The sequence below is a fragment of the Lepisosteus oculatus genome, chromosome 17 (assembly GCF_040954835.1).
Source record: "Lepisosteus oculatus isolate fLepOcu1 chromosome 17, fLepOcu1.hap2, whole genome shotgun sequence".
In the NCBI taxonomy this organism is placed as follows: domain Eukaryota; kingdom Metazoa; phylum Chordata; class Actinopteri; order Semionotiformes; family Lepisosteidae; genus Lepisosteus; species Lepisosteus oculatus.
This window is the reverse complement of record NC_090712.1, coordinates 11,355,623-11,380,982: the sequence shown is the minus strand read 5'-3', so window position 1 is coordinate 11,380,982 and position 25,360 is coordinate 11,355,623. Positions and strand designations below refer to the sequence as shown.

Genomic DNA, 25,360 nt, shown 5'->3' with positions numbered 1-25,360 from the left:
GAAATTCAAAATAATTCTTAGTAAACATTTTCCTTTGAAATAAATTATTTTTTAACCATAGCTGAGTTTTTATTGTGTGTTCATGTTTGTTTTTATGGGGAATTTTCCAGAGTCAATGACACTGTGACTTTTATAGATACTCTTAAAATCACAAGTAAGAATGGAACTGAGAGTCAGGCTTGCTTATGTGTTATTTTGTGCATTTTTGCAGCTTTTTACGTAAACAAAACTCACCACAGAAAGACTTATTTTGAACAGACGTACTTCCTGCCTGCCTGACAATTGTAACTTGACAGTAGTGCACATTTGTAAATATTTCTTCACTTCTGTCACTAAAATCATATTTCAATTTTACTGTTTCCTAGTAATACAAGCGTGTTTGTAAATATAAAAGCAAGGAGAACTTTTAAGAAGCATTAAACTGAACTTTTTTCAGGTATGTTTTCTACTACTCAAATTCTTCACTCTGGCCATAAATAAGCAACCTTTATAACACATACAGTGCATACATGTGAGTAAATCAAGTAAATCAAATAAAAAGATATACCATTCTCATCCCTGGAGAACAGAATCATATTAAACAGTTAACATAGACTTACCAAAAGAATGCAAATATGTGGAAAGGATTTTTTTTCTTTTTTCACAAAGCATTGTTCTGTCCTACAGTTACTGATCTGGCTCTTTTGTAATCCATCAACAATACAGTTTTCATGTGGAATTCTTAGCATAGTTTAATGTTCTTCCTCTGCGGTGCTGGGACACACTGTAGTATTTTACTTGATCAACCATTTAAAAACACTGGGACATGCAAAGCCTACACGTGTATACACACAGATATACACATATGCATGTGTAGAAATAGGGAGAGCAGAAATGAGCAAGATTAAGTTAATGGAATGGCACCAAGTTTGGAAAAAAAAATCTGTTTTTCTAGATTCATTGATACTGATAGCGCCGTAAATATGACTGATGTTGAAACTGTACTCTTGCACTTTAGTTCTTAACAGTTGTGTGGTTATTCATAAAAGACTGGGGCCAGCAACCTGGCTAGTAGTTGATGCAGATTCTACAATGGTTTCTTCCAAGAAATGGCTGGATGAGATTGTTGTATCATTTAACCACTAATAACCCAAGAGGTAATCTTTCTTTTTTTCTTTATTCGTAAATTCCAATTGAAATGTTGATTATTGGAGAGTTTTATTCACAGAAACATAAAAATCTCAGTCTATATTTTAACATACACTAAATATATTTTGTCAGGGCAACACAATAGTGCAAACTCATGAAATGAAAAAAAAATTTAGATAATATGTAGATGACCACTTCTCTCTTTTCCAAAAATTTAACTTTTAGAAGAAAAATTTCTTGAGTAGAAAACTTAGGCTTCTATAGCCCTTCTGCAAATGCCCTTTGAATTTTACAAGCCATTACCACAAAGCACTTTCCAGTCTGCTCAGTAGTCATGCCTGGACAACTCTATTTATTTGCTTAGTAACTTCTACTGTTTGTTTTGACACTTGCTCATAATTTTAGTCACTTTTAGTGTGCCACTCTGCATGACCTGTCTTGAAGATGGTTTTAGGAAAGACGTAAAAGTTTGTCCTGATGTTTGAATGAGGCCATATGGACACACCGTCTATTTTTAGGAATATTCACCTTCTGTATGAAACAGGATCAGACAGAAAGTCTGACCAGGACCAATTTCAATTGGAAAACGTCCTACAGCACATAAACACTTAAAAGATACCCTTGATATAATTTTGATATAAGGGTGAAAATTTACTGTTTCTTCACAGAACACAATCTTGTGATCTTCCATGGCTGAAATCACATGACATCAGAGACAGTCAAGACCTCACAACTCCTTTTTAGTTCCTGTACAATTAATTGTTTTGGAGTAAGACGATTAGTGTTACTGAGAAAGCTCCACGTTAAAATTCTGATAGCGAAATTTTCTTGAACTTGAACATTTTTAAAATAATGTTTTCTAGTCCCTGTTTGTGGACTGTGGATGATCCCTGTACAGCCCAGTACGTTGGCTGATTATGCACAGGGGAGTGACAGGACAAGAGGGGATTAGAAGTGATCTGCACTACATTAACTCAGCAGCAGTTGGTTCGACATGCTCCTCACGAGCTGGCAGGCAGGCATTATAAACCCCTGAAATAGAGCCATCCAAGGTATTTGGGTGGGGCTGCTGTCTGTCATTACTGAACTCATGAAAGACGTATTGTGCACTTGGCAGTGTAGAGTGTGGTTTTTGTTTGTTGGTTAATTCTCCACCTCAGTAAGATCAGTTGTGTTCTGAAAGTTTGCTGTAGACCCCACACGTCTGTCTTTGTGACTGTAAGACACCTGGAAATGCCTTGAATGGCTCATTTCCACAATGGTAGCAGCAGTGATACAGCAGTCTTTGATAGCGCTTCATGTTTTAATGTAGTTAACTGTACCACAAAAGTGATATTAGGGAGGTTTTAATATCAAATGTAGAGGACCATTTTTAATACCTGACAAATGTACTTGCAGATGTATTAAAATGTAATTTGTGGTATATTTGTAGCTTGTCAAAATGTCATATTTGAGGTACTAAGCAATTCATTGAATTATTAATTAGCCAAAGTTTCTAAATTTACATTTGACATGGAAGTAAAAAGTACATATAAATTAATTTACTTTGCATTTTTGCACCTCTATAATAATGGTCCCAGAAGGACCAGCTTTTGAAATTGAATATATTTCTTAAAGTATTCAGTGCAGGCTTAAAATTCTGTCAAAGCCAAATGATTCCTATTCCCTGACCATCACCGTTCCTTGCAATTCCAAATTGCATTTACCTCCTACAAATATAGACTCAGTACAAAAACCCTGATGAGAGGAACAATTTTTGATCACCCGTGAGATGATCATTTTAAATAATGTAGTTGTTTTCAGTCTGTGAAAGTGAGTTCTCACATGGGTTCATATGGATTTTCAAAAAACTATCAGTAAAAATAATAAATAATAATCAGTTATTGTACATAGTTAACATGTTCCTAGGAGGTGGAAACAAAGGGGATCAACAAAAGTCGACTCATGCTGAACACAAGTATAGTCATCAGGGGAGGTGTCAAACTCTTGACCCTAGAGCTCTGATGCTGCCCATTCGTAAGTACCAAATAATGGAGATAAAATGGGGATCTTTAAGAAATAAACTAAGCAATGAAAAAGCATAGTATATATGAGGCTCTTTGAAATTGTTAAGATTTCACTAAGACACAGAAGATTCCAAATACAAAAGCTCTTATGGATCACTTTTTAATACAATGCAAATAACCACACATTTCTTACAAGAAAATGAAAATGGTCCATGACCGATACAATAAAACTCACCTTTGCAGGGTCCCTTAATGACTTCTAGCTGGGGGTCTCTACACTTGGCTCTCTGAAACTCACATCGAGTCATGAAGGTTCGCCCATCAGAGGCACACAGGGGTTTCTTTGGTCCACCACTGCACTCCAGGTTGCATTCCTTATCTTGGTCCACCCGTAAAAACTGGGAGAACAAGAAGCATTTAAAATAAGTTCCAAGAAATCTTGATCCGTAAACAAACAACTTCCCAGTGCTGCAATAACATTGGCAGTTTGTGACAGGAAAGGCAATGTAATAAGAAACTTGCAAATGGGAAATGCATATAATCTTGTCAGTCTTTTCAGTTCTGAGATGTAAATGACACCTTCAGAGTACTGGCTGCAAGAGATGTTCACAAAACATACGCTCATTGTTGGCTGTTAAACAAAAGCAATAAAGCAGTCAAGTGGCATTTTGATTGGTTCATTACTTAATTATTAGTAAGATAAATGTAGAAACCACAACCACATAAACTGAAGCAAATTAAGCATATGCTGTAGCATGTCTTTTTCTTAATATAACCACAGTAAACCACAGTTGAATAATGTTACTACAGTAAGTTATTCTATGTCATAATTTTTCTGTGCATTCAATATAATGTGAGAATTTTTTAACAACAATGAAATTGAAAGTAATTTAAAATACTTATTTTTATTGAAAAATATCAGGCATTTGTCAAGCTCATAGAGGAGCAAAATAAGAGCTTTTATTTACAAAGTACAATTCTTTCAATGTGGGCTATGAATCAGTAACTTCCTAAGACTGTGGTCTAGTGACTGGAACAGAAGTATGTACAATATCTATTTCTTATTGAAACAAATTACAGTCACTGAGTTAAGTTTATCCTTTTAATAAAACATCCAACATAACACCCAGGGCTCTGGAAGTAAATGCAATATATGTACAGTAGCATCATTTCTATGCAGGGCATTGTAGGGTTAAGTTATTTTGTGTTAAAACCCCTTCAGTCTCTGTCATCATGCAGGGGAACATGCTGTCTGTTTTCATACCACTTTTCCCAGGAAAAACCTGTTTCTAATAAATCTTGTTTTTAAAAAACTGTATTGAATTGCCGAGTCAATCCTAGACAAACAAAGGGTCTGATCAAACATGATATATCACCAGTCCAGATGGATAGATTCAGGCAAATTTGCTCTTTCTGACATATACAAATTAACAGTATTTAAGTCAATAATGGCTATTGAACTTTAAGACAAACGGCAATATCTGCACCTGGAAAGGTATAAAATCAGATAGCCTGGAGCCATAAAACTCAGCCTTTCTTATTATCTTTCATCCTAAATCTTTGAAAGAAATAACTGGTTAGAACATATCAGAGAAAGGAAGCCATTCAGGAAAAGAAAGTGTTGTGATTCAAGGAACATCCCTCTACATTTTTCTTCTAACCAACTTTCCATGTATTTAAATTGAATAGTTGATGGATCTCTTCTGTCTTCTATTTACTGTCCCCAAACACACCACCAGTTAATGTAAATTTCCTTGGGAATTCCTCTTTCTTTAAACTTCTTTTGGTTTGTTTTTTTAATGGCTATCACCCAAGAAATTTATTTTTGTTCTTTTTCCTCCTCAAATGCAGAAATGTTCTCCTATTTGACTAAACATATATTGGGATGTTTGTGATCAGAAATGATCAGATCTTTCTTGTCAAAGGCCATTCTGCTAGTCAAAAACCATTCCCAATGATGGTGTTGTTTTGACTGCTGTGTGACCCTGCAGAACTTTCAGCTTGTTCCTGTTCCTTCACAGATTTAACAGACGTTCAACCCATCCAGCCCTTAATTTAACGAATAATCTGATTAATTAGACCTTTTCAATTGTTTGCCTCCCCTGAAAAGGTGAAGTTTTCAAGTCACTTAACTTCTAGAATTGAAAACAAGACAAAAAACCCTAGTTGGCAAATTAATTAATCAAGTGCTCAGCTGGAACAAAAGCCATCAGACACTGGGGGTCAGGAAGAGCTGTATTGGGAAGTGTCGATGTAGATAGAGGCTGTGTCCCTCCACCCCTGTCCCGATGCAGTCTCGGGTCACCGCCTGTCTTTTTCCTCCTCAGGCAACAAGCGGTTTGGATTTCTCCTCTGCAGCTGTGACCTCTGTGCACTCATCTTTTTCTTCACAGCTCAGTTTGCACATCAAATAAAAGACAGAATGAAAGACCTGTCAAAAAATCTTTAGCCGAGGTCAGTCTAACTGTGCCAAGATCATTTCAAATCATAATCATTTTGTCCCACTGCCAAAGCCTCCAGTATCCATCCTGTCCCAGTGGACAATGACCTATGGACTGTGAGAGTTAAGGGGGAAAGTGGCACAGAAGTGCAAGAAACAGTGAAGGATTTCAAATTTAAATAGAAATAAATGTATGAGAGCAATCATAAAAATCAGAGCTTTCAAAAATATTCTATAACAAATTTATGGGTGTGTAGGTTAATTCCACTAGGATAAGAACTATTGTAAATGGTAAGAGGTTGTTAATTGGTGTTTTTATTTAAAATGCAAAGCTCATACTGACAGAAAGCACAAATGAATTAGAACTGATACAGTATGCCACGTGATTTCCTTAAGAAAACATAAACTGTCATATAAAGAAATCTGATAACATTAAATGTAATTTTTTAAAATCGCAATAAACACAACAGGTGGTTTCCCAAGTCTGCTTTGTGAAATAAGGCTGTGTTTGCACTTAAGTGCACTTGACAAGTCAGAATTTGCGTTTTCATTGGTTTATGTTATGTTCACAAATTAAGTATTGATTCGATGAATAGATAAAGACTGAGGTTTATGTGAGCTCTGAAAATGCAGTGTATAAGTAAACTTTACCATTTTAAAAATCAGTACAGAAATACATAGGAATTATGAAAAAAACAGAATTTTCTGGCATTTAGGGTTTTTTATACTTAACCTAATATTCAACAAATAAAATGTTATCCCATCTTTGGACAGCTGCAGAACCGAAGACCATCTTTTCAATATAAAACTCCAACAGAGTATATATTGTTTAATTCTACACAACAGCAAAGAAAAAAAGTCTTGATGTGCATAGGAGCGAGCATTGAACAGGGGCTAATCTCTAAATAGGACACCAGCTGAGCTGCCATGAAGATGTGTGAAATTGTCCCCCCATGAATTTCCTGCACAGATTGTGTGATTCATTAATTTCCAGCTTGGTTCAAGGACGATTCTGACAGGCTTTAACCAAGCTATTAACTCAATCAAATAGAAAAGCATTTAATTGCTTTGAAAAACGTAAAGAAAGGCTAGTTACCATGTGAATAGTTTGCAGGTGCAGCATTTCATTTATTTTTGGTGAAACTAATGTTAAATGCCTCCTGTTACATTTTAATGAAAATTTTAAACTGATCATCTATGCATGTTTAGGTTACATTTTGTGAGTTGAACATATTTTTTCTGGTATGGACTCTAGAGCCTACATTAGGTAGTCAGTCAAAAGGAGTTTAAATATGTAGAAAAGTACAACAAGGGGAATTCAGGAATTATTTGATCAATTTGAAGAGTTTTGTCCTCGTCTTAAACTAAAAAGTCTCTTTGGAGGACACAGTGTCACAGAATAATATATAAAACAATACATTTTCTTCACTTTTTTATATCACAAAATCTTGCTTGTGCATAACAGATGCACTTTGACGCACTTTGACTCTGTCAACTGGTATATTTGAATTAATATAGAAGAAAATTAACTAAGGCTCCATGAAGGTGACATTGCTAATAATCACCAATACTGAAGTAGATTCCCATCAATTTACCAACATTCACTTTTCTCTGTAATACTCGTAGTCACACACACACCTCATCATTAAGGTGTCAGAAGCCCAGACACTCCTAATGACTACCACAGTTATACATTTGTAGAAGCCATCGCACTACTGCATTTAGCGTTATCACTATGAAACCAAATTACTAACTGCACTATTAACTACTGGAAAGAGTTTGTGGTTTATACTTTATGAAGTGGACTGTGTGACTAAGTACATGTACAAAGTTCTCCTGGTATTAACATCAGTTTCCATTAGAGATACATATTCTTCAGCTTCCAGCATTCCATGGCTTGTCTGTGAAAAAAAGTAGTTCTGACCTTGGGTTAACAACTGCAGCAATTGGTTTCCATTTGGATGTCAAGACCTTTAAAGGATCACATAAATAATGTTGATAGGGGGTGGCAACTGTTACAGGCAGTACTAAATCATCAAAGCAATGCTTTGACACCATGCATTCCAAAAAATAAAGTTTACAACTTGCAACGCACAATGGTTCCGTTTGCAGAACTGCTGTATTGTAAACTACATGTGTGGCAACCAGTGTGCTATACAGCACTACATTCTGCACTACATATCTGTCTGGACTAGTGTTAATTTGACATGATAGGACACTTCGCATCTTCGCATAAGTGGCCATGGAACATTAGCAGAAGCCACCAGGAAAACTCATATTCCACTGTACGTATATAACGGGATGATCATCCACTTTAATAAAAGACCAGAAACAATCATTGTCCTTTGTCCTGTAATCCCAAAGTCAAACAAAAGACATTTTTAAATGAGACTAGTAGTATGGAAAACAAACCACAGAAACCAGATGTAAGTATGGAAGGATTAAAAGCTCTCGTTAAGAATCTAGGATTCCATAAAACAATGGAGATGCAAACCATACCCCACCCCACCCAAAGTCAGTTGTCGACTGAATGATTCCATCCGGCTTAGAAACTGACATTGACTCATTGCAAGCCTCAACAACATAGCCTGTCATAGTGTGCAGTGTGGAATGTCCAGGCTGGTAATCTTTGAGCACCTGGGACCTTCTCCCCAGAAGAACATTCTGAAGCCATTTCTGCCTGTATAAACCTCAAATAACATATTGGGTCTGTGGAAAATGGTGATCCAGTTCATACCACCTACGCCAGTCAAAGACGGAAAGGGTGTTTGAGCATCATTGACCTGAAATGCACTGAGCATGTGAAGGGTTTCCTAGAATTATCTCCACAGAGGAGATAGGAAACCCTCTTTCTCACACTTTTTGATATCGATACTGCGCCTGGAATGAGCTGAAATCTCACAGACCAGGACTGCTGATATAATCCATACAATCCATGTGTAGATGCACACAGCACTTAATATTTACATCTGGCCTGTATCTAGTGTGTATATTTATATCTAGTGTGAGGAATGGGGCCTTTTTTTATACCATCTAACAACTTCTTTCTCTATCCTTTCACTTCTTTCTTTGTATATGAGTACATTATATCTACAATAGCAAGCAACCTTAAATGAGACTATACTGTATATATGGCACAAAGATTTAATAATTTAACAACAATACCAAATTAAACTGTCCAACATTGAACCCTCATAACTAGCAATACCTGAATATCTGAGACTTTGCAGTCCTGACATATTCACTTTATCTGCCTTGATTTTCTGTCACCACCTCTCATTCCTTAATAATTTTTTTTGGAACATGTAGCACCCACTAGAATTATAGCTCTTAGTGTGCCAAGCAGAATGAAAACCACACTTCCATCATAGTTTATGTGGATAAACATCTTGTATTTACATTATTTTCAATAACAACATATGCATACAAACTAATCTAAACCTTCTTTTGTTTTTGTAGACAGACTTGTCATCAAAGGAAGATATACTGCTTGGTTCTGTCTGTTCACACATATAAATATGTTCATGAATTTAAAATGATTTAAATTGTTAAATTAATTGATTTTAATGGAACAGTGAGTTCAAAAGTTTACTTTTTTAATCTTTAAGGACAATGTAAAACAAAGCACAGCTTTTAGGTGAGTTAGTTTATTATGTAAATTTGGGCTGTTTTCCTGCTTGGAAATCTCGTTTGCAACAATAGATGCCAACTGATTCCAAATGTCAGTGGACTTTCTTCACCTCTTTTTTCTAGAAACTTATTCAAATAATCATAATTTTAAAGAATTTATGTGTTTGTCACAAACACAATTCTTAAGCCATATTCATATTGGAATAGACATTTGTTCTATATATAATAGTATAACATGCAAATTTCCCATACTTATGTATAGACTGAAAAACCGTTAAATCAAAGATTGCAAGCTAAATGCATATACACATATGCACCAGTCATGATCAAATTACATTACATTAAACACACACACATCCTAAATCATGTGGAAGCATGCAGCAGCTACATGAGTTTGCTTGAAGTAAAGCATGTCTCCTCACCGTGAGAGCTGAGAATTTCTGTGAGTATCCAGCATGCAGAACCAATAGAAGGAGTAACGGCTGAAACAGCATCCTGGTGGGACTCAAACTGCGTAGCTCTTCGGACCCCCTCGAGGTGCTCCCCACCACCCTGCTTTTCACAGGAATTAAACCCTGCAGTTGGGCAGCTGTCAAATTCTCACTGTTAGCAGAATGATTTTCTGGATCCCCTGGTGTAATAATTTGTTTGTCTGCTTCCTCCTAAGCCAGATAAAGTTCTTTTGTTGTTCTCTTCTCTTTTTTCCCCCTGTGTCTCTTCTTTTTGTGTCACATTGATGTTTCCCTCCTGCGTTGAGCTTTTTCACTGAGCTCTAGGCAGCCTTTCTGCTTCTTCAGCTTCTTCGTATTCTTCTTTCTCTTCTCCCTTCTATTTTTCAGTCAGAGCTCTTATCACGAATGCAGGATCTGCCTCTCTGGTAGGTAGGTAAGTGTTGGATAAATCTTTCATCTGCTGGAAGCCAGCACAAACACGAGAAAAGTATTTGTTTCTTTTTTTTTCTTTTGCTTTGTGTATGTGATCAGCCGCTACAGGTAATCCTTGTTTTGTTCTGTCGTATTTCTTTTTGTTGTTGTTGTTTAAAGAAAGGAAGAAAGCAAGCTTGTTCTCTAGCTGTACCTTTGTGTGAATGAGAAAGTGTGTTTGTGTGAGAGTGAAGTGCATTAATCTGTGCCTCACAGGGCTGACTGAACTATCTGACTTCTCTTTCTGTCCCTGCCTCAGTCTCTCACTCTCTCTGCTCTTTCATCCCACCAGCTGGCCACTAAAGAGTTTCTCCTCCCATGTCAACCCCTCCACATTTTTTTCACTCTTCAGCGATTACTAAATCAAAATAAAGGACAACAAATTACAGGAAAATAAAGGACAAGTTGCAACCTAGCTTGCTTTATGAAAGCAAAAGCTGGCAATTTTAGTTTCTTTTTATACTTTAAGAAGTTGAATGATATTGTATTTTCTTCCTTCTGTTATTTCAGTTTGTCCCTTTTTGGCAAATAAACTATCAGCACTTCTTGAAGAACATACTGAGCCTCTATTGCTGGTTCTCCTAGTTTATGTCAAATTTAAGATACAGCACATTGTGCATAAAATAATTAACTCAAGGGATATATCTTTGTTACTTTTAATCAGATGAGAAAAACATCCAGTAATGAGGTGTTGCAAGACGTTGAATAGAAAACTCTCTGAAATATATGGCAAAGGTAGAAAACAGGCACTCTGGCTACAAACCTTGTAATTTATAGTCTTGTTCCTCAGTTTACTGATCTGAGAAATTAAGTATGAGCTGACACCTCCTGTGTGAAAATAGAATGTTTACGTGCCCTAAAAAAACAAGTGCTGTCATCACAGGTTTATGTCCTTTGTTTCTTGTCTACATTTTATTAAATAAAATATTTCTGCATCTCAATTTAAAAGAACGTTTTATTAAACTGAGAGCAAAAATCCAAAAAACTAAAAGGTAAAGAAAATCATACTTCATGACAGTTTTTCCTCAAAAGCACTATTTAATGAAGACAAATACTACCCATGTTAATATGGTATTAGTCAGAGAAAAAAAAGTGGTTTTGTTAAAACTGTTTTTCTATAATAGTTCTATTTCTTTTTGTAATACTATAGTTATTCTGCTTGAGGAATGAAGATGGAAAGCTTGTATCTGATATTTTTTAAAGGAATCTCTTATTTAGAAAGATGGTTGCTACCCTGTTTGACCAGTGTTTCCTAAATTTCATTAAAATACATCAACATATAAAACCATTAAAAAGTATGAAAGGACAAAATACTTTTAACAGTGGACTTGCTAAGGTACAGGCTTTCACAGAACACAGACAAACATCAGCCTGGTTACAAATAATTCCTTATGCAACATACAAAACACATTTTAACGTTTTTGATTTCTAAGCATCAATGCAATGAGAAGTCTAGTGCACTGCCACCACACCAGTATGTATTGCTGATTAATTACATATAAAAAGCAGCACAGTGTAATTAACATGAGAGGTGAATTTGATTCAGTTTTACAATAAAAGTGATGTATTATAGCTTAGCCTATATTCTAATAAGCATTATTTTGTTCTGCAAATCTCTGAAAAAGACTAGTCTAATTATTTTTTGGGTAAAAGGCTTTTGAGTTAAAACTAAGTATTTACACCTTTAATATTACTACTAATCATATTTTAAAACTACTATTAATAATAATAATGCTGTTTCTCCTTTTGTTGTTAGTTTCCTCATCAATGTATTTCCCGATGTTCATTATATTTAGGCTACCTCTACTTTATCTGGTAGTATTTATTCGTATTTGAAACCTTTGTGGGAAAAAATAAAACGCATTCAAATTAAAATTAGAATGTAGTTGATTGTACACAATAAAAAGGGGTTGAAATTGAGATTCGTTTAACACTTTAAAACAGAAGAAATTCACACAGAAGAAAGACTTAAATCTACTTTTTTCAACTACATTCGGCTCTTCGATGACTTTTAACTGTGAGCGAACGGCACCCTCTATTGGCAGACTCTAATATTGCAGTTTCCATCCTAAGGGAACATTTGTTTAAGTCTCTTAATTAAAAATAATTATTACGCTTATGTAGCTCTTTTAATTCCAAAGGATCCCAAAGAGACTAGAAGCACAGTATTCACTTGGATGAGCAGCCCTGCCGCACAACAGATTGGGAAGGGAAATCAGCATTTGCTTTTCTAATTGAATTAGGAGGCCCAACTGGGCAAGCCCATGGTGGAGCTTAGCCTTGACAGTGGGGTTAACAACTCTATTACCTGTAGATTTGGAGGCACCCACCCCCAAAAAAAAACAAAAACACCACAAGCAATGACGCTCAATGCATTGGACCTTGGTTTGACATTTCATCCAAAGTATGACACCGGCTACAGCACTGTCATTAGACATTGCTTTTGAAACTGCGGCCCACTGGGAAGAGTGTCACCTGAAGCATCAAGCAGCAACTTGGATTTCCCTGGAGGTCTCCCATCTCAGTACTTACCAGGCACAGTCTTGCTGTTCATCCAGCTACTGATTTCCTATTTTAGAAGACTTGCAGCAGCCTTCAGGTTATTTTTCAAAGGGCTGGATTACACACCTTGTGGATTTTGTCACACCTGGATTTGGGGGTGGGAGTGTGGATTAGTAACGAGGGGCTCTGGACACCAAACCAGGAGGCCATGACTGCACTTCCTGGGTGGCACCCTGCTGTCGTCCCCTTGAGCAAAGTACTGTGCTTCTCTCAGTTTGCTCCAGTATGTGTCCTGCTGCATAGGTGGGTAAAAACCAGGTTGTCAGTGTGAACTAGAGTTTAAGGTATCTGGTGAAATAATTACAAATTATTTTGAATTAATTGATAGGAAAAAGATGTGCCTTGTTCATGTGGTAAATCCTGAAGAATAACATTAAGAATTATTATTATTAATATAATTTTGATAATAATATTGAATAGGCACAGAAACCATCACCCCAGTAGATTTCTTCAGTCTTAATGTAGAAACGTGAACCAGAAGAAACAAGTGGATCCTATGTAAAAGTGTGGAAGTGTATTTAAAAGTCAGCCAACATTTCTAAAGAAAGGGAAATATTTTATAACAAAAAGCCAACATGGGTACTTGCTGTACAAGATGACAATGCATAATGTAAACCTTGTAGTGGTTTTATTTAATAGAAAGATAATAGTGGGTGTTATCTTCCAAAGCTGAAAACATACCTCGATATTATGTGATTAAGCTAGAACTCCTAAAATCTGTAACATTAAAGAGCAAAGAGTTTTCACCACCGACGTACAGTAATGATGATGTTCCCATCACAGTAACATAACAATTCATTTGGGAGATTCCTATTGCTTAGAATTACACTGTGGTAATTGTAGCAAGACTAGCATATATCACCTTTCAGAAAGTATAACGGTAATACATTGGGATCATTGATATACAGTATGATTTACTGTTATACCAAACGATACTGTTTCTGATCAGATGTATATTTTATGCCCGATTAACTGTAAAATGTATCTGACGACTTTCCAAACATGTAGCCCTGTAAAGCAAGTTGCCTTTTCCAATACCATTAACATTTCACGCAAGAATGGAGCCTGTCCTTTATTTCGGATGTGACTAGGAATTCGAGGAGCTGAATCGCGGTATTTTCCATTGTGTAGCAATAAGTGGTACACTTCACACTTCCCCCACCTCTGTCGATGTTCCAATAGCTCTTAGGATTAGGCAGTTTCACGACAACGTAATTGTTTCGTTAGTATGCATAATTCATTTTTGTGTAGATTGTGTGTAACACTTTAGGTTTAAACTGATGAGTATAGCTGACATTCTTACATGCATTTACATTGTATTTTGCACAGATTGCCTATTTATTATTTTAAACCGTGCATTGCAACAACGTATGTGATTATGCCCGTGCAAGTACAGGCGTGGAAATACATTTGCATAAATAGCGGGACTCAGGACTTGACCAGGTAGCGCTAGCAGGCAGAAGCGGTTACATGCATTCTTTCGTTTTGAATACACAGCTGTGGCAACATAGTGCTTCTTGAGAAACTGCGTGGCTGTGTACACTCTTCATTTTGTGGATGCTTGACCTGGTTACGTTTTTTCCATAGCAGTTCACGCAGACGTCGAACTTGATTTGCAATATGGGCAATCGATGTAAATCGTGGTGCGGTGAAGACACCTTGATTATGTAGTAAAACTTGTCGACTTCATTGGTATCATTCTAAAAAGAGTATGGATTCCTGTCTGCATCCTCGCCGACTCCATCTCGCTACAGTATCTACAGTATAGTGTTCCTACTATTGGCAAATAAAACCACGACCTAATGCAGGGGAAAGTACACAATCAACAACACATATAGCAAGTACAAATAACAGCTAGTTGCTGACAAACATTTCCTCTTCTTTTAGAAATAGAGGGAATAGAGGAAGGTCAGCACCTGATTGTTTCCAGTGCTAGAAAACGGAGAATCGACTGTGCTTGTTATTCCAAAAACCATTCTTAAGACAAATTAAATTTCCCTAAGCATATGTCTCGTTTCCGACTTTGACAGTAACATTACTGTGAAATAACGGGAGAAAACATGTCCTTTGGATAAATCTTATGATATTTTGAATAGCTCATTGTGAGCCTCGGATCTGCATATGCCTGTCCACACCAGTGATGCAGAGAGAGAATTAGCAAACGTATTATTTTATTTCTTATGTATTGAAAATAAAATTAAAAGAAACATTAATAGAACTATTAGATGAACTCTTATGGACACAGGATTTTCGTAATACAAGACAAATGCAACTTTCATTTTATGTCTTTGTAAGTAAAATATGCATCAAGATTATAAAGCACATGTATTACACTGTACCACAGATTACTGGTTTAACAGCGAAACCTGTTTTTACACCTGCTGTCACAATACCGTATTTTTTAACATCGTAAAACGCAGAGGGCAGTCAATTGCATTCACTTATTCTTCGATCACAACCTCTCTACGAACAGCGCCCCCCATGATTGAGTCTGCACTGACTGGTAGTTTTAACACAAGCAAAAAGTACCACGGCCGGTTCCACCACAATCCCAGAATGCACAGCACGTCGGGTTTTACTCCGGAAGTGAAGGCCCTTTTTTCCTCTTTCCTGTGCACGTTATGTGTGTTGCATGGTTGTATTCTTAGCTGGAATCTATTACAGACTGAAAGGGGACCAATCCTAAAACCATGTCATACCAGAACGAGGACGTAGACGGAGATGTAAGTACTGTGAGTAACGCTATACTCGTTCTGGAAAAAGTCGAATAATGCACATGAAATAATCACTCTCCTAAATAGAGCTGCCGACAGGCGGAGGCCCGCGGCATACAGTGGTCATCTTCAAATTGTTACATATAGTAACGTACATATAGACGAGGGTGTAATTGGAAGGAAATACATTAATTTATCGTTTTTATGATTCCGACGTATAGTCTACCCGTTTGACAAAAAATAAAGAGTATTGTTTTAGGTGGTCAACTACCTCATACATTAGTTTATACCTCATCATGTGTATTCTTGTGCATCGGGTGTGAATAACTGTGTTGCTCCCTGTGAATATTGGTAAATATTGCATTTGACACTTGCGAATTCCAAATGTTTAAACGTTTTTAAGTAAAACGGGGGTGTTGACTGATGTTAGCCTATTTTACAGCTCTAAAATGGACTGTCTGCATTTTCCTTTTTAATTTATCAGCTGTTTTCTTTCTTTTGGCAGTATGATCCCTACTCTTACTCCAGTGACTACGACTTGCACACGGGTGAGTGTTTTAAGAGTAAAAAAACGTAAGCTCTCGGCTCATTCATCCCCAACAGGGTGATTCCATTCAATTAAAAATAGTTTATTCCAGCAGCCAGCAGCCATATCAGCCTGCAACTCACAACTGGCAACTCACTGAAGCTCAGTAGGTGTGAGCCTGGTCAGTACCTGGATGGGAGACCTCCTGGGAAACACTAAGGTTGCTTTCTTAGTGGGGCCAGCAGGGGACGCTCACCCACTCAATGTGAGTCTTAATGCCCCAGTATAGTGACGGGGGACACTATGCTGTAAAAAAAGGCGCTGTCCTTCAGATGAGGTCCTGACTCTCTGTGGTCATTAAAAATCCCAGGGCGTTCTCGAAAGGAGTGGGGGTGTAACCCCCAAACCCCAAAAGTTCCAATTGGCCCTTACCAGTCATGGCCTCCTAATAATCCCCATCTATGAATTGGCTTCATTACTCAGGTGATGTGTGGGGAGTGTACTGCCATCACCACATCAGGTGGATTGTGCACAGTGGTGGTGGAGGGGAGTCCCCATTACCTGTAAAGCGCTTTGAGTGGAGTTTCCAGAAAAGTGCTATAGAAGTGTAAGAATTATTATTATTATGATTCATATGTAAGATATATGCATGAACACATTTGCAAAGCTGACTACTGGTAATATTTGTACACTACATTTGCCTTTCTTATGTTGTCTCTCAGGTGACCCTAAAGCAGACCTGGCTTATGAGCGTCAGTATGAGCAACAGACCTACCATGTCATCCCAGAAGTGATTAAAAACTTCCTGCAGTACTTTCACAAAACGATCTCAGACCTCATTGATCAGAAGGTTTATGAGCTGCAAGCCAATCGAGTGTCCAGCGAGAGCATTGAGCAGAAGATATATGAGATTCAGGATGTATATGAGAACAGGTATCGCAAGGTTCTAGTACACATGCTCACTGAGAGTACACAAACCATTACCAGCAGAAACATGTTTTTGAATAGGAAAAGCAGAAATGTATATGTCTGCTTTAGCTCAGAAGCATCTGAGAACAAGTACAATAGAAAACAGATCTTTAAGTCCATCAAAGCTTACAGATTCCTCAGATGTCAATAATTATGTGGTTCTTAAAAGATCCCAGTTTATGACCTTAAGCACTATGTTTTGGCTTTAATTGGCTTTAATTGAATGTGCTCTTCGTAAATTTGTGGCTCCCCGTCTTCTGCTTGGTGATTCACCTGCTGTAAATGGTTTGTCTTTCAAGTTATTTTCTCCATGTAGCCTCTGTCTTTCCTAAATTGCACATTTCTTTTCCATTTTTTAATTAGACGTATTCTTATGAAAAGCCAGGTGTTACAGGTGTTTGTATTTGTGTCCTTTGTTTATGTGTACTGTTTCAAACAGAGGTGGCTTGCAGTTGTTAAATAAAGGTCTGTGTACCTATACCACTTCTCTCCCTCTTCTCTGTAGCTGGAATAAGCTGACTGAAAGATTTTTTAAGACCTCCCCATGGCCAGAAGCTGAGGCCATAGCCTCCCTTGTGGGAAATGGTAAGTTTTTATTTTAACAGCATTAGCCAAAAAAATCTTCTGCTTTTCATTTTTTGCATTTTGTTTTTCATATCAGAATAATAATTGATTAGCAATAGTGTCTGCTGAAGCTGTGTAAAAGATGTTTTAATTTTGAACATTAACCCTTACCCATATCAGAAAGAGTAATACTAAAGGTAATAAAACTATTAATTATTAAGTTTTGTTCTTCTTGATATGGTAAAAATGTTTTTAATAAGAATACTGATGTAAGTAAAATGTACATCAAGGAGATTGTGAGGCACACTATCAGTTTCTGTCAGGGTGTATTACACTGTAGCACAACTAACTGATTGGTAAGGCTATTTTAAAATAATGTATTTTTGAATCACAGAAGTGCTTAATCCTCACTCAGGAAAACAAGGTAAGAGTGCTGCTAAGAAATAAAATATTTATAAGCCATTTTACAATGTTAACCTCAAAATAGAACAATAGTTAGAAATACCACATTTATAGGACTGTTTTGTAATTTAGATTAGGACTCTTTTTGCTAGAATTCATGCATCTTCCTAAAAGCAATCAGTAAATGTATTTACTTTTGGGCCTTTTGTGTGAATCCCACAAGGTTAGTGGCTAAGCTGGTGTGGCATGTGCAGATAATTTTATGAGAAGATAATTCAGCATCTTAGGTTCCTTTAAACGCAGTATTTGTCATTTTAACCTGAATAATGTCCTTGTGTTTTATTTATACCTCATTGTAAAAGTAGTGTTTAGATTGTGTGACAGCATCTTTTTCATACTTAATAAAATTGTAGTTCTGTAGAATAAATTAGACTTCAGCAATCACTTCTAATTATTTCCAGAGTTGTGTTAAAATGGCTTTGTTTTCTCTCAGATGCAGTGTTCCTGATTCTCTATAAAGAACTGTACTACAGACACATCTATGCAAAAGTCAGCGTGAGTCATCCTGTCTTTCCTTTGTATATTGTAGAGAAAGATGAAATAAATTATAAATCTGAATATTTAGAAATAATTAAAAGTATCCTAAATGTCTTGCATAGTTTGCACAGTATATGCAGTTCTCTAATTTAGATTAACATTTCTGTGAACAAAATGGAAGTGCAGAAGGCATGCATTTTAGTCCTTTTAAATTTGATGTATAAATATAATGGAATAAAATAACCAAAGCTTTTATGAAATACATAGAGCTGGATTCAGGGTTAAAGAGCAGTGAATTTGAGTTTGAGACATTTTTATAAAGGTTTCTGCCAACATGTTGGCGATTTTAGTCAAAGGTCATTTGTATATGTTAAATGTTAAATCAACAGTGCTAAGCACTAATCAGAAATTGTTTTGCAGGGAGGACCAACACTGGACCAGAGGTTTGAGTCCTATTACAATTACTGCAATCTCTTCAACTACATTCTGAGTGAGTTTTTATATGGGAACTTTTGCAGCTATTTTCTTTAGGAGCTATACCAAATAGTAGTACCATTTTGGTCTTAGATTTGTCTTCTAAAGTTTTTATTATTTTTTTGTATTTACTTCAACTTACTACTGCTACAAGTCAGAAAAAAACAATATTTAATACTTTGTGCAGTGTATGTCACAATCTTATTAGAAATTATCTCAAAGAACCGTTTTTTTTTTTCCTAAAATGGCGATTTAAATAAAAGTTTTAATGAAAAAAAAATCTGGCTCAAACCTAAAGTGGTCAGATGAAGCTGATCAGATTTGAAATTCAGAAAATTGGACGTCTGAGATGCTGCTGTGAGGTGATGAGGCTTACGTGTCCTGCTTTCAAACAATTCTCCTGATATTTCTGCAATTGTTAGCATGTAGCTGTCAGTAGTGTAAACTACTCCTTTCCCTTGATACTGTGTGCACAGTCCTCTTACCTGACATGCCTCTCTGAATGCCAATCCCTCAGATGCAGATGGCCCTGCTCCACTGGAGCTCCCTAATCAGTGGCTGTGGGATATAATTGATGAGTTCATCTATCAGGTAATCCTGCAAGTTGGCTGCATTGGAAATTTCACAATGTTGTTTTTTTGCCTTTTGCTTAGTTTTTCCGCATTTGTTTTCATTTCAGTGATTGTTTGTTTGTCTCTGTGCTTCAGTTCCAGTCATTCAGCCAGTACCGCTGCAAGACCGCAAAGAAATCTGAGGAAGAGCTAGAGTTTTTGAGGAACAACCCCAAAATCTGGAATGTGCATAGTGTGCTGAATGTGCTGCACTCTCTGGTTGACAAGAGTAACATCAACAGACAGCTGGAGGTGTACACCAGTGGGGGTAAGTACACCTGAAAACGATGAAGGAGCCTATGCAGTCCAATAATTGTGACAATGAGGAGCAAACGGATGAACATCCATTATTATATGAAATGAGAGGAAACTTTTTTAAGGACATAATTGCTTATAGAGGGTTATTATCTAGGTGTTGATGTATATTAATGAATTACCGTCAATTTACCTTACCTCACCAAACTGTTTGCAATTGCATGGTGGCAGTCTCACAGGTCCAGGTTCCTGTTATATTCCAACTCTGGGTGTCTATTTGTGTAATTTGCGTGTTATCTTAAGCTCATGGGTTTTTTGGCAAATTCTTCTGTTTTCTCTTCTCTTCCAAAAATCAGCAAATTAGGTTTGATTGGTTACTCTAAATTATAGCTTTTGAGGGAGGTATTTGTTCCTCTGTATGATTTAGTAGACAAGCAGGTGTTTTTGTAGCTGTTCTGATTTTCAGAGAAATACCTCATACTTCTGTGACTCTGTTCTTAATTTGTCTGGTCAGTGGTCTGTCTTCATGATGAGTTTTAGTTTGCCTGTCAAACTATAGATACTTTGTTTTCTTTAGGTTTGGGAATATTTTTTGTTTTTGTGAGTACTTGAGCTGAGATGAGGCTACTGTACAGTTTTTATCTTTTTCTTTGATTTGAGATTTAATTAATGTTGACATTAAAAACATTAGAATGGTTATAAGTGAGAGGAGGCCATTCAGCCTCTCTAATAAATTATCCATTGGTCATTAATAGCCTGTTGACATAAGGATCTCATCCAGCTATTTTTTAAAGAAAGCAAGAGGATCAGAGTCCTTACTTACACAAGGATTGATTCAGTGGGCATCAGGTCCTTTTTAATAATTGTTCTTCCTTATACAATCAATATCAGGAATATAAGAAATGTTAGAAATAAGGCAATTCTGCCTGTCTAGCTTGGTTGGATTTTAGTAGGTGATTGATTCTAAGAAGTCATCCAGATGTTTCTTCAAGCCAGCCAGGGTACTGCTTTCAACAACATGGATGGCTAGCTTGTTCCAGGTTTCTCAACTATTTGTGTAAGGAAGTGCCTCCTGTTCAGCATTAAATGCATTTCCCAGTACACCTGTTCAGGAATAAAAAGATTATTCTTTTCATCTATCATTGTGGTACATTTCTTTAAATTAGAAATGTACTGGTTGCTCTTCTTTAGGCTGATTGTAGAGCAGCAGTGTTATTTGTGTTTGGGGTATGCCACTGTATCATAGCAAATCCCACATAATACAGTAAGCTGCAGAAGAGTGCAGTAGGGGAATATAGCAAACCTAACCCTTGTTTTTCTTTTTCAAAGTAGGTACCTTATTTGTCTTTGTATGTCTGAGTCTCTTAAGCCCCTGTTGGGATTAATCAGTGGTGTCTTTGTTTGTAGGAGACCCTGAGAGTGTTGCTGGGGAGTATGGCCGGCACTCACTGTATAAGATGCTAGGATATTTCAGTCTGGTGGGTCTCCTGAGGCTTCATTCTCTACTGGGGGATTATTACCAGGCTATCAAAGTGCTGGAAAACATTGAACTAAATAAAAAGGTATGTTGTGGACACAGAAACGCTTATAGACCAAATTATATATATATGCATGTATAGATTCACATTTTGGCCATTAAAATTGTTATAGTTATTAACTTTGAAGAATGGAGGGAGAGATCACTGTCAGTACTTGTGTCAAAAAGCATTTTTCAGTTGAATGCAGATTAATTTGCAGATAGTTTTCAATTTTAGGAATAGATCAGTATAACATTTGAATTATGAATGTGTTTCTGAAAGCTCTGGTTAAATTGAATTAGCATGCAGTTTCAAGGCACTGGGCATTTACATGTTAACTGTAAAACCACAGCTTCGGAGCCTGATGCTTCATACTGTTGCTGTACTTCGGAGGTCACAAATCAGATTTCTGAAGGACCTGTGGTTTATATATTTCTGTTTAGCACGTAATGCATAAATTACTAAAATGTGTATTTAAGATACAATAGTTCAAGTAGGTAGCTGCGTCAGCATGCGTAGGCTGCAAATGAACAGTTAGCGGGTTTATTCCATGCTGAATTAGTTTTCAGTGCTGCTTCCTTTTCTAAATATTATAGCATGCTTGGAAGGACTTCAGTGTGGTTATGCTGGAAGAGATGAGTTTCAGTTAATTTGAACCATATAGATCTTTTACACAGATGAATTTTGGATTGTAGAGTTTTTTGTCTGATTCACAAATTACAAAATTGCTGCAAAATGGATTAGGTTTGCCACATGAGGGAGGCCCCTCATAGGGAGCAGCAGGGTAGTCAAGGCCTGTTTATAACCAACTGGCACCAGTCTGTGTGACATCCATCACTGACATTTCATTCACGTTTATCCAGCCTCAGTGCTGCTCAGTGCTCCTTTTCAGGATTAATAAAGTTCTCAGATGTCTTTAAAGACATTTTCTCGGATTCCTGACATTAATGAAGGCTTTTTGTTCCCTGACTACTCTGCCAGTCTGTGTACTGCATGTGGGTACTGTTCAAGCCCTAATTCCACCAGAGCTGAGTACCTCAGTATACACTGCAGACTGGGATATAATAGATTTGCTGGGTTTGGAAGTGAAATCAACTAGCTTCAAACATAATATTCCTTTAATTTATTCAGTCTGCACTGATTCTTCTCATTCTTCTATCCTGTGCAAACAATCATGAGCAATTTACATCTCTCCAGACCTTCTTGAAAAAGTCTGTTTGTACTTAGTATGATAAACGTGTAATCATCCCATATTGAAAAACGTATGGAGCATATAATTACCTGAAACTGTTTTGTGTATTACTAAGTTGTGTACTTAACCAGTCTCTCAATTGTGTGGTGCAGAGCATGTACTCCCGTGTCCCAGAGTGTCAAATCACCACCTATTACTATGTGGGTTTTGCCTATCTGATGATGCGACGCTACCAGGACGCCATCAGAGTGTTTGCCAACATCCTGCTCTACATACAGAGGACTAGGAACATGTTCCAGAGATCAACATACAAATATGAGATGGTCAGTGTCTTAGGAGTGTGTGTGTGTGTGTTGACACCTGTTTGTATTATTGAGTCCACAGTGTCTTGAGTAAGCATTTCCAAATCACTTAATGCATTCCTTATGAAGGGTAGATTGGTCGGTGTATTATTATTGCTTCTCTCACTGTGGATTGTGTGCTCAGTTCATTAGATAGATGTATCTAGTTTTGAAAGCATATCACTGTAGAATTTCTGTTTTCTAGATTAATAAACAAAACGAACAGATGCACGGTCTTCTGGCCATTGCTCTCACGATGTATCCCATGAGGATTGATGAAAGTATTCACACCCAGCTGAGGGAGAAGTATGGGGACAAGATGCTACGCATGCAGAAAGGGTAAGTCTAAATAACTAGGTTTATTTGTCAGACTTCATCATACTTACAGATGCTTATCACATAGGTCGTTTAACACAATCAGAACTTGGCATCCACCAACTATTTGTGAATTTATGTTGCTTCTTAAGGTTTAAGGGGTTGACAGTACTTGGTATTGAAGCTCTTTAGTACCATTGCAGTAGTGCTGTATGTGCTCTTATTGTTATACTTCATTGGTCCTCAGTGATCTCCAGGTGTTCGAAGAGCTGTTCAGTTTTGCCTGTCCCAAGTTCCTCTCCCCTGTCGTTCCAAACTACGACACTGTGCATCCCAACTACCACAAAGAGCCCTTCCAGCAGCAGCTGAAAGTCTTTGCTGAGGAGGTACAGCAGCAGGCTCAGCTCTCCACCATTCGCAGGTATAGTTTGCATTTATTATGGTGTAATTTTTGTTCTCTTTGAGCTTAGTTGTCCACATGCTTGTGGACAGACTATTGTATGTGAAACCATGATTAACATTACCATTTTACAACATTTTCAAGTTGTTAAATGTACCATATTGCTGTTTATAGCCCAGCAGAGTAGCAGTTTTTCAACTATGCATTTTCATTGAGGTGTTGGTTTCCTTAGCTAAAATTATTTTTTTCATTTCAAGGGTTTCTGGCTGTCAGTTATGAAGGTGCCATTTGTCTTAGTGTAATATTTTCTCATACTTACTCAAAAGCTGTGTCCTGTGATTTAGTGAGGGTGTGCAATACTAAGTTTCAGTTAATAAGCATGATAAATGACAGACTATACCAGTAACCTTCAGATTAGTTTGACCTGTGTGCTGTTGCTCAAAATGTTAGAATTGTATTGTCACTGCTTGATATCATTACAATTTAACCTGTCTTTTCCCTAGTTTTCTAAAGCTGTATACTACTATGCCAGTGGCAAAACTGGCAGGATTTTTGGATATGTCGGAGCAAGAGTTTCGGATCCAGCTGCTGGTGTTCAAGCACAAGATGAAGAACCTGGTGTGGACCAGTGGGATCTCGGCTCTTGACGGGGAGTTTCAGTCTGCTTCCGAGGTCGACTTCTACATAGATAAGGTCTGTAGATGTGCAGGGATACCACTGTGTCCGAAGAATCTCTGGAAGCCCCAGTGGCTATTTATGATGACGTGTTAGTCTTTGAGGGATGTTAGTTTAAACTCTTAAGTGAATGGCATCCCATAGGTTCCACTCTTACTTATTAATTAAGTGGAAATGTTTTTATAGTCAGCAAAGCTGCTTTTGCCATTTTTGATTTTGGCCTGTTTACATTTTGTTGGTGATTTTGTTTTTTAGGATATGATTCACATTGCAGACACCAAAGTAGCTCGGCGGTATGGAGATTTCTTCATCAGACAAATTCACAAATTTGAAGAGGTAAGAAAAATCTTTTTTTACTTTTGACTTCAAAATTAAGAAAGCACAACCCTGGCTTAGTGACGCAATGCTGTCTCTTTTTAAACTAGGCTGTTAAATATTAAGTTATTTTTTGAATCCTTATTAGCATGTATTGATTTCCAAATTACCTGCAGTGCAAGATTCCAAACAGCTGTTATTTTACTTGCAGCTAAAATAAGACTGCCTGTTAGGTTTTAAACTATGCTAAGAACATGCCTCGTACTTCCCTGATATTTGTCCCATTTTTCCATATAGCTGAATCGCACTCTGAAGAAAATGTCAGTGGCTGCAACTCCCGGGAGCTCCAGCACCACCAACAACCCTGCCTCCCGTGCAACTTAAACTGGTCCTTGGAGCAGTGGAATATGAGACTGGTTCTGCTAATCGAAGAACAATGGAAGCCTCAGTCACACATTAAAAAAAAAATAAAGCTAAAAAAAGAGGATGGCATAGTTGAGTCTTTCTTCTTGGAGATCGCATTAAGGCATTGCTCATGCTATGAAGTGTTATGGTATGATTTTCCGGACCCGGCTCCCATTTTGTTAGATCAGTGGTGTAGGGTACAGCAGATCTGTGGCAATATTTCACAATACATAATACAAAAATGTTAAATTGGAGATGCGTGTAATGCTAAGATTAATTGTTTAGACTCTTTAAGTTTGCATTCTCTTATTTTGTACAGCTTTGTGCACAGTTGAGTAACTGAGTTTTTACTTTCTGTTATTTCAAGGTTACAGCTAAGTTGAATTGACAGCTCAGCAGTGACAGCTTAGACAGCAGTGGTGGTTGGTTGAATTCAATAAGTAAAAAGATGGTTAGCAA

General features: G+C 37.0%; 2 protein-coding genes across 7 annotated transcripts in view; one reads left to right on the top strand and one right to left on the bottom strand.

Annotated features, from left to right (window-relative positions):
* The window catches only part of smoc2 (SPARC related modular calcium binding 2), a 35,841-nt gene extending 25,438 nt beyond the window's left edge, over positions 1-10,403 (bottom strand). For all 3 annotated transcript variants that reach the window (XM_015363198.2, XM_015363200.2, XM_015363199.2), the window contains exons 1-2: positions 9,627-10,403; positions 3,370-3,532 (exon numbers count right to left, since the gene is read on the bottom strand). In XM_015363198.2, coding sequence (XP_015218684.1) covers positions 3,370-3,532; positions 9,627-9,698 — 235 coding nt within the window. In that variant the 5' untranslated portion in view covers positions 9,699-10,403. The remainder of the gene's footprint in view (positions 1-3,369; positions 3,533-9,626) is intronic.
* Positions 10,404-15,273: 4,870 nt separating this feature from the next.
* Positions 15,274-24,981, top strand: eif3s6ip (eukaryotic translation initiation factor 3, subunit 6 interacting protein). Of its 4 annotated transcripts, none has more exons than XM_015363298.2 (16): positions 15,275-15,412; positions 15,909-15,951; positions 16,652-16,862; positions 17,404-17,483; positions 17,857-17,886; positions 18,358-18,419; positions 18,822-18,891; positions 19,393-19,466; positions 19,583-19,754; positions 21,149-21,303; positions 22,603-22,773; positions 22,997-23,130; positions 23,354-23,527; positions 24,010-24,199; positions 24,437-24,517; positions 24,794-24,981. In XM_015363298.2, the coding sequence occupies exons 1-16, from the start codon at positions 15,380-15,382 to the stop codon at positions 24,878-24,880; spliced, it is 1,767 nt and encodes a 588-aa protein (XP_015218784.1). In that variant the 5' UTR covers positions 15,275-15,379; the 3' UTR covers positions 24,881-24,981. The 4 variants fall into 4 exon arrangements, with proteins under 4 accessions (XP_015218785.1, XP_015218784.1, XP_015218783.1 ...); XM_015363297.2 differs by having other exon boundaries at positions 15,275-15,421; XM_015363299.2 differs by lacking the exon at positions 17,857-17,886 and having other exon boundaries at positions 15,274-15,421.
* Positions 24,982-25,360: the final 379 nt, after the last annotated feature.

What these genes read in the sequence shown, in the direction of transcription:
- eif3s6ip (XM_015363297.2), top strand. Translation starts at nt 15,380, where the DNA reads ATGTCATACCAGAACGAGGACGTAGACGGAGATGTAAGTACT. An exon ending in TTGATGAGTTCATCTATCAG is followed by an intron (nt 19,467 to 19,582) that starts GTAATCCTGCAA and finishes TCTGTGCTTCAG; the next exon opens with TTCCAGTCATTCAGCCAGTA. An exon ending in TCGACTTCTACATAGATAAG is followed by an intron (nt 24,200 to 24,436) that starts GTCTGTAGATGT and finishes TTTGTTTTTTAG; the next exon opens with GATATGATTCACATTGCAGA.